This window comes from Triticum aestivum, chromosome 3A, assembly GCF_018294505.1.
Source record: "Triticum aestivum cultivar Chinese Spring chromosome 3A, IWGSC CS RefSeq v2.1, whole genome shotgun sequence".
NCBI classification, from domain to species: domain Eukaryota; kingdom Viridiplantae; phylum Streptophyta; class Magnoliopsida; order Poales; family Poaceae; genus Triticum; species Triticum aestivum.
Window position 1 is genome coordinate 654,020,981 of NC_057800.1, and position 9,884 is coordinate 654,030,864.

The window sequence follows — 9,884 nt, forward strand, 5'->3', positions numbered from 1 at the left end:
TGATTTCTCGTACGTAGTCTTTCCTAGGACCATCCCAACAGGATGCTCAGAGGTGGGTGGAGAAAAAGCTCAAAAGGCATACTTCCTGCGCTTTCAGAGGATCTAAATCAGTCTTCATCCTTTCACTTTTCAAAGCCCCTCGCAATAAATATGTAAATTCGTTTCGCAGAAATTCAGAGATTTTCGATCTCCTCGAAAGAAAATGAGTTCGATCAGCAACACCGGTCTCCGTAGCACCAGGATAAAGACCTTCTTTTTACCCATAACCTTTCTCTGCAGCATTGGAACCAAGATCGGGCTTGGCCTAGTTATGAGGTTCCCGTTCTATTTAACTAACACTAACTGAAGCTAACCGGAAACTTTCTTCTCATGCGACTCTTGGATCGAAAAGAGGCTGCTGGACTGGACCGCGGCTGAAACTGCCAGGCACGGACTAAAAGCTTTTATCAGGGATTCCCGAGTCAAACGACTACCATACATAGCATAGAGCTGGAAGCTGCACTAGTGTACAGAGAAGACTGGATGTGAACACGGGCGGACATTGGCTATGTATGGGGCACTCACTAATCACTATTAGCAGGAAACAACTAGCAGAAAGAAAGATGAACGCACTTTCACTCCTTGCTCTTCAGCACGTACTCACACGAGGGACTCTCAAATCTCTATTTCAGACCATAATCTTTCGATCCCTTTACCGAAGTGATTGATAGCAGGGCTAAAAAATCATAGGGCTTCTTCTATTTTAGTGTGAACTCACTTCTATTCTATATCAAGATAGGGGCTTCAGTACTTGGCTGACCGCCCGGTGGAAGACCTGGTTCTACCACACAAGGGCAGCTTTTGTAGTCCAGGATTATTTTACTCATATGTAATTTCACCTCAATGTGGAAATGTCCGATCTTATTCCAAAATAGAAGGTCTTCATGAAGGTTTGTCTTGTTTCAGGAATATAGGTACCGAAGTTCAATAGCGGTAGGTACCAAGGAGAAGACGAGTCAGGGCCGATTGACAAGACTAGCTAGGCTAACCTTCCAGCCATACTCCATCCAATATCGAATGGAAGTGCTAAATGTTTCATGTGATGCTGACCTCAATGAACCAGACCTCGAGAATTCGTTCATCCCTTCGCCCCGAGGATTGGTCGAGTACTTGGCCACATGCATGAGTAGGCCTGTTGCCGGGATGTCCCATTAAAAAGGGTCCCATATTTGAAATACAAAAATAAGATCAGATAGCGCTCAAGAGGTTTTTCTCCATACGATAAATCCTTCACTCGCAGGGAATTCAAATAGATGTGTTGAAGATCATCAAAGAAAGGAAAAAGACTGAATTCGATCCATCTCCTCCCTTTTCTTTAAACCAAGAGCTACTCCTCCCTTTTCTTTTTTTATGTAATTTCAATGCGATTTCGTTTGTGTTCATGTTTTCAATTTAGAACCCCACGGAAGTGAATAGAAAAAAGAAAAATACCCCTATGATACGCCTTCCTTTACCTATTTCTAGATTGATTGATGTTCAATGGAGGGAAACTTGCCATTCCTTCTTTCCTTTGAAATTGTACATTTTTTTGATTCTGAACTAATTGTATCCTTTTTGTTCCCATCGAGCTTTCTTGCCTAGTGACTAAGGATTTTCACACTTGTTGTGTCTATAAAAGATTTTCTCATAAAACACTAAAAGAAGTGTTAGAGGGATTCACTTTCGATAAGAATCCAAAAGCAAGTTCCCTATACTACCTTCTTTCCCTCCTCTGTTTCTGTCTTTAAGAGGCAGTGCATCCAGCAGGAATCGAACCTACTTTTTGACCCATTTTTCCTTTCTAGGTTGGTGGGCGCTTTCACCATTCAGCCATGGATGCTTTAGCGAGTGAACTAGGTTTTTATTTGAGAGCGAACTAGGTTTTTAGTGGTATTCCTTCTCGAGCTTCTATTTCTTACGTTAAGGGAGATTCGGGAAAAGATGGAATAGGAAGACGTGTTTCTAGAACGAACAAGATACGGGTAGAGAAGGGGAAGTTAGAAAAGTTAGACAAGATTGGAATGGGCATAGGAACATGTATTGATGTACCAGATCGGCTAATGCTCCCAGGTTGATGCGATGTATTCCACCAGTTGACTGGAGACTTTATTATTGGTATATCGATCGGTCCAGCACGGATTGAAATAGGAGCCGGTTCGACAGGAAGCTTTTGAAAACGCAGTGCACCCAGGTAAATAAGGAACAAGATGAATACAGAAGTTAAACGAGCATCCCACACCTGAAAGGTACCCCACATAGGCCTTCCCCGAAACCCCCCAGTCACTAACGTAAACAAAGTAGAAAAAGCACCAATTTCTGTACCGGTTCCGGAAGAGCGAAGAAAAAGGGGATGTTTTGTTAATGGGAACAAGGAACTGTTTATAGCTGTCGTGATATAAATAACTATACTCATCCGAGCCGCAGGAACATGTACATACGAAATACGAGAATTTCCACCTTGTTGAAGATCTGGTGGTGCTACCCGAAGACTTAAATGAATAGCCATCACTGTTAAGAACAACCGAGATCCAATGAGAATTTGCGCGTAGCTTTTTGTCTTTGACATAAAAAAATAAGGTTGTAATAATGAAACTGACATTTTATTTTCCTTGCCTTGCAAGTGGAACAAGAAAGACTATATAGTTATTTTGATTCTATAAACAATCAAAGGATTTCGCATGCTTTCCATGGAATGACGGAATTCCCCTTGCTTAGTTTTCGCTCCGCTCGTGCGTGGCACTCCTTGCTTGCGGAGCGGCATATCGGAAAAAGAAGGATTGACTTTCTATACGGGCCCGTCCCCTCTTACCCTTAACTAACAATTATGCTGCTCTCGCCTTTTTGTAATCTTATCTTTCAAAAATGCACTACTAATTTTTACGGCCTCCTTAGTCACCCTATCCACTCTCGTCCTGTTTTCGGGTTCCCTTTCAGGGGATGAGGATATTTCGATGATTTCTCCCTCTGTAGGTGGAAAACGCGTGGGTGAGTAGTCTGTGCTTTGCTTTTGGGGGCACCGGCAAGAAGCTTCTCGGCCACCCTACTCTGACTTGATTAGCTACTAGTAACTAGGATCGTTCAAACAGTCAGTCAGCAATGCGTACTTCTTTCCTAGTTGAGTGGATCTGCGTAGCAGAGCCCAATCTTCTACCACAAGCTCTGACCTGACTTGTTGTACTTGATTCACCCACGTAAATAGACAACTTGGATAATAAAAGTCATCCCATAAAAGAGAAGTGAGTCCGCATGTCGGCAAATGATTTGGAATTGAAACTGGCTACAGAGGAAACCGAAGCCCTAACTCCCCATTCTTTCTATCTTACATCGCCATCGAGCCCTGGCTGTAGAGTCACTGGTTTCTAATCGCAATGGATTTATGTTTTCTTTGGCTTTTCCATTCGCTTCGTTCAACCGTGATCTGGATAGATAGCTCGGCTTCTATTAGCTGAGAATGGTTTTGTCAAGGAAAGGTTTCGCTTTACAACAAAAATGAACTCACTTCTGATCAAATTGGATTGGATTGGATGAATCGGTAATCTTTCTCTGTCTTGTGAGAGAGAGTCACTTGCTGTATTGAGAGCGGGCAGGTGACATGCATTAAGCGAAATCAGTTGTTATGTTTTTGATCTTATTTGAGCGAGAAGACCCTTAACTGAGGAGACGTGTTTGGCTTGGATGATGCCGCTATGCTCCTATTCACTTTTAGAGACCGCTCTGAGTTTGCCGGTTTTGCGGCAACCCTTTCACTAAGAACATTTTAGCCATTAACAAAATGCCACTATTCCACAATGCTTCTTTGATTTATGTGTAGAAGCGGTAGTAGTGAAGAAAATGGAGGGAGAATAAAGAAAGCAATGTGACACGAGAATAGATCACATCCGGCAGCCAGCCATGCCATTAGATAGATCCGCTCTGAGTCTTCTACAGGATGAGATCCGCTTGGTCTTGTGATAGGGGCTTGAGGAGGAAGAAGAGGGGATTTCTGGAAAAAAAAAGAATTAATCTCCTTATTTATAGGGAACAGGACGTGTGACTTCCTCAAACGAAACGAATCTGGCTTTCGTGATAAGGCAAATCCTTCGTTCGGTACAATCAGCATATTGAATCTACGCTCGCTCGGCTCGGTGCTGAATGAACTCCTTCATTGATTCCGGGCTGCTCGTAGGGGGACTGTGAAAGCAAGCGTAGGAGATCAAAATGTGAGTCCAGTCCGATGGGTAAAAAGGGGAAGCAGGAAAGGTTTCTGATGTGAATTCTTCTGGTTTGTATATCTATCTCAGCCCTTGCTTGAAAACCTCAAAATTGACTTGCATCTTCCCTTATCACACTACACTTTCTCTTCCTTATTCCATTTCACTGAGCTAAGCAACACTTTTTCACGTATTCACCCGAGATATTATAGAAATTGGTCATATTGATCTGTCGTCTTGTTCTCGATAGGAACTTGCTGCTGTCTTGGTTGGTTTGAGAGCAGGCACTGTCTATATATCCAAAACCGGAGGAGAGTTTGGGTTTGGATCACAGACGATCGGAGATTTTGGATTGAGATGGATGGTTGTGCTTGAAGTTACGAGTCGGGTAATGCTAAGTTGAATCGGCTGATCCGTTTCATCCTATTTCGGCAAAGGAAGTTGGACTTTAGTTAGCTAAAAAAAGTACCAGCAGCCTGTCTGTGCCCTTTGAGTCTATAGCCGCCAAATCTAAAGATTCCTTAAGTTGTCGTACGGCTTCTTTTTCTTCTGTTGTCAATGATTAGTGACAATGAATGCTACGAATGTTCGCTTCCACTAATGTCGTATAAGAATTGTGAGGTGCCCATAGCTTCCCGGAAAGAAGAAGAGTCATGGTCGTTTCCTGACCGATATGAATGCACATATTTACCCTCGCCTCGGGAAATACCACCAGTAGAGTCTGCAGAAGGTGTCGTTCAGGAGAGATGCTGGGCTCTAGATATGCAAGTGAGATGCCCGCCCTCGGTCATGACCTGGGTTGAAGAAGGAATCTATGTTCTTGGAAGCAAAGAAAGAACTCCGGTATTCCGACCTTATCTTTTTGCTCAAAGAACGAATCAAACCCCTTGTCGAAGCCCTTTATGATATATAACCCTGGATCGAGTCAGATTTGGGGCGGCTGAACCCACTTAAGCTGAAGCCTTAGTAGATGTCGACGGAAAGGTGAGAAGAGCTGATCGAACCTACCAAGCAACGGTTAGTTGTGCGGTGTACATACAGGCTGGTTTCGCCATTAGCGATGAATTGGATTTATTAGTAAGGGAATGAATGAAGCGGACCGGAAGAAGATGGATTTTGGAATAGAAAGAATTCCTCTTCTAGGTTTCTGCTTCAAGTAGTAAGCAAAGGATCCTACCTGCTAATGGTTGAAGACCTTGGCGGCCTCTAGTTCTTCTATCTAGTTTTTTAGCCTAGCGCGAACAAATACGCTTAAACAAATGGTTTCTTTGGCAACGGTTTTTTCTAGTTGATTTGTCCTTATATATATTAGCCGTAGTGTAGTTTAATAAACTGCTCATAGCTCTTATCATTCCTTTATCCATGCATAGACTGGGAATCTATTAGCTCTTAGCTCTGGCACTTTCTTCTTCTTTATTTGCCGTTGCATTCAATAGCGTATTTGAAGTTAACAAAAGCTTTATTAGCTAGCTCTATGAAATACGTATATCTTCTTGGCTATCTAGGCTATCTCTACAGGCTTTTTCAACCTATAAGCAGACCTTTGTATACACCCTTGTAACTGAACTAGCTATTCACAAAGAAAGGTCTATACCGTACATATACCAACTACGCACCCCTTGTATACTTCTTTTTCCTTCTCCCGTGCTTCAAGTTCTGCCCCGGCTCACTCCTCTTTCCAGCAATCTATGTGGGAAGCACTCGTTCAAAGTAAGTTGAGATTCAAAGCGTTCCCGTAAGCTAGTAAGTCAATCAAAGCTATAACTCTATTTGTTAGTTTCAGGAAACTGGTACATATTTCAAATAATGATATATATATATATATATTATTTGGTATTTACCAATTTTAGACTAAGCATAAATTCATTTGGAAAGAAAAGGGAAATCCCCTGAAATAAAGGATTTTTACTATGTTACCCTCAAAAAGAAGAGGAAGACAAACTAGCCAAGAGACAGAAAAAGGTAGAGACCAACCACCGAAACAAGGGAGTAAGGGCTAGGGGGATATGGGCCAAGAAAGGTCCGATGTATCGGTCAGCTATACCTAATCCTTCACTCAAAACGCATCACACTCTTTGTAGGTTCAAGCCGAAGTCAAGCATGATCACCTACTGCAAACTCCAAATATCGTGGTCGGCGTACCTGGTCCTGAAATGCTTTTAATCTAGAATAAGTGGAATCTACTAGGCACTCTCCTTCATCTTCTGTGGCCCCGTCGGTCGGTACGTGCCAACCCCAACAAATCGGGGTACGACAAAGGTTCCCGTAGAGTGCTTCGAAAGGTGCCATTCCGATGCTAGAGTGATAGCAGTTGTTGTAAGCAAACTCGGCTAATGTATCTCTATGCCTATTTAGTAGGCCTGCTTATTGATGCTCTTTGGGCCGATTGTATGGGATGTGTTCTGGTGTACAGCTATTTAGTTTGGAAAGTGTTAATCCGAGTAGTGAGCCCTGTGGCATACCTCTGAAGGTACCAACGCTTGCACTTGTTTGTGTTAATGGATCCAGCAAGACTCTAATATGATTTCTAAGGATTTGAAGAACGACGTCTACATGTTTCATTTCACCTAATCCATCATTTGAGGAGTGGGTTTCACGATTGGGCTCAGATAGGGGTAAAGAGGGGGAACGGAGGCAGAGTTGATAATTGTATGGTTTCCCACTAAGCGCGAGCATAAAACTTGATCCTTCCTCACCGTAACCATGGTGTCAAGTTGATTTGCACCGGATATCGATACCTTCAGCCAAGACCCATTCTTAAGTACAAGCCAGTGGTGGTGTCCGGTCAAAGAAAGTTAGTGCTAAGCACTATTAATATCGTATCGAACCTGATGAGTATTTTAGAGTATCTTTGGACCCCAAAGAGTTGTATAAGTAGTCAAGAACTACTCCATTTTGAGTTATGGTTGTGCAACCGATCGTACCCATCTTTAGAACGTTATTGCCCTTGCGGACAAGAAGAATCGATCTATCAAAAATATGTTATGTAATGTATTCAGTTGAGTTGAATCCTGCGCATGACCAAAAGAAAGGAAAGATTCGTGTGTATGAAAGCCGTCTGGACCCCAACTGGAACAGGAACGTTGTCTCTTGATTTCTTCTTTGAATTCAGGTATCAATTCAATTATGATATGAAGAAAAGAGAGAAAGAATTAGTTCCACCAAAGGAACCCCAGTGAAATGCCCTCCTGGCTATCAAGCATTTTGCATTGCTCAAAGCCTAGAATCTTGTATCTGGGAACTGGGAAGAAGATAGACAGTCAACGGCTGTTGCCAATAGTCCTGAATCTGCAAAGCTACTGCAAACGCATGCAACACAGGCTACAAGAATGAAGAAACCACGAAACCAACCTAAAATCACTGCCAGCACTTAGTTAGTTAAAGCCCAGGAACCACTTGTGTTACACCGGTGAAGCAGAAGCTCCGAAAGATGTCCGAGGAGCCAGCCATAGGTGGGTTCTTTACTGGCCATAGGTAGATCCCTTACTGTTGGATCCTCTAAGCAGGGAAAGATCGTAGCTAGTATGAATTGGAAGAACGATCATACCGAACCCAGGATCCTGCAACTATTCTTCCTTCGTTCAAGACTTGCTTTTCTCGCGGGTTGAATGAGTGAGCCTTGGCCATACATACTGAGATTCAACAGTCAACTTTGGAGTCCGTCCTAAAGCCCCACCAATCTACATAGGTGATACCAGGGTAGGTACTTGAAAGACGAGAATAGAACCCATGCTAATGTACCTTAGCTTTTCCGCTCTTCCAATCCTAAACAAGATCATAAATAAGAGTCCCAGGCCGCTTAACGCCCTCTTAGCACATATGATAGGAGCTGGCATACAGAATTACAAGAAGTTGGTACTTTTTCCAATCCTTTCTGCTTTCTCACCAGCAAAATAGGATCGATCGTGAAATCAAAGAAATCTTTCACCTCACTTCTAAGATGAGCTAGCGCTCGCATCACCTTTCGATATCCTATATTTTTGATATTCAACAAGTAGCATTTCCACGGCATTACCACAAGGATTTCCTGTTTCCCCAATCCACCAGCTACGTTCGCACACTTCCAAATAGTAAATGCTCCCGCGGTTGGAGTTGAGACTTTCTTATCCCTCTTGTTACGACGGATCGAGCATATGATTCTTTTCTTGATTGAAATCATTCACTTTTCCTTGAGATCGTCACAAAGTAATTGGAAGAATAAGTGCTTGAGAAGCTCATGGATATATTCTATGGTGGCTTCTCCAATAGTTCGAGCCATAGCTTCATTTCATTGTTTCTATAATTTTCTTCACTTTATCATTGCCCTCAAGTACAAGTAATTTATGACAAACTTTCTTTCCCATGGTTCGGGTGGGCACGGATATGGATGGCAGGACAAGAGTGAAGATCTCTCAGCTAAGGGCTAGACCGGACGTTTCACTGTCTGATGACGAGTGGCACACAAATCAACCTGAGAAGGATTCTGCTATGTAAAAAGTGTTTATATAAACGAATTTTTTAACGCCAAGATGCCAATAGCAATGATGGATAAAGCAACTCCCACGAGTAGGGCTCGAAAGCCGGGGACTCTCCTAGCAAAGAATCTAAACGATCTGAGTTCTTTTCTGAGAAAGAAGAAGATGCAAGGCATGGATCCAAGCCTGAAGGCGACATGGAGTGTTATTATTATCGTTACTCCAGAGAATGGGAGGCACTCTCTTCTTGCAAAATGCAGTTCTGAAATCTGTAATCTAGATGATTCTGGTTGAAGGGGGCGATGCAGCCTAGCGGTTACGAACTTTTTGTTCGATTCAAAGGATTTCCACTTGAGTAAAGCTATCATGGGAAATAAACTACCAATTAGGCAATGTGCGTCTCTATTTCTTGAATTCTCTGGTCTAGGCAACCCGAAAGCATTGTTTAACAAAGACAAGTCTGAATTTGAAACGCAATCCGGCAGAGAAAATAAACTTAAGTAACCACCAGTTGAAACTGAGCAAGGATGCCTCTCCTAATGGAAGTTACGGGCTCAAACAATACCTAATGGTAGGCCACTTTGCTACCCGAGCATCTCTTTCTTATTAAGAACGACATAAATGTTGATTTTCTACTCTCGGGAGTAGGTAAGGGGGACTATGCCCAATAAAATAGGGACTACGGTAGGCATGAAATGAAACTTCTTATCTTAGGTACGGAATTCCTCCACATTAAGACACCAACCTGCCCTTGACAAGTCAATAATCAATCACTAGATTTAGGATCACAAGCCGATGCGATGCTTCACGTTGAAATGGGTTAGTCTGCATCTGAGAGACCCCGCCTAGCTCTAAAATGGTTTCAACCTTTCCTCGACCTCATGGAATGAACTAACTCATATGCAGTGAGCATATTATCATAGACATCCCTCACGATAGCGAACTTGAAGAAGAAGCTGTTTCGACATCTACTTTATCCCAAGTGCAATAATGCTCCAAGTACGGGTTTTCGAATTCATTCCTCACTGACCGCGCGTCATCTTCAGTTCACGATTGAGGCTCAGATGGAGACTGATGAGATACAGGCTCTGGCTAAGGTTGACATCCAGGTTCTGGACAAGCGATAAGAGATACTTTCTGAAGGATCCAGCTAAGAAAATGAAATGGGTTAGTGGGAACAAGTAGCTAAAGCGCAAAGGTAAGGATGAGCTCGATAAGTGCA

At 42.7% G+C, this 9,884-nt stretch overlaps 1 protein-coding gene across 1 annotated transcript; it reads right to left on the bottom strand.

Moving 5' to 3' along the window:
* Positions 1-1,933: 1,933 nt before the first annotated feature.
* On the bottom strand, positions 1,934-3,001 carry LOC123058952 (putative cytochrome c biosynthesis ccmC-like mitochondrial protein). The gene has a single exon (XM_044481621.1). It carries the CDS (start codon positions 2,615-2,617, stop codon positions 1,934-1,936), a length of 684 nt encoding a protein of 227 aa, XP_044337556.1. The 5' UTR covers positions 2,618-3,001.
* Positions 3,002-9,884: the final 6,883 nt, after the last annotated feature.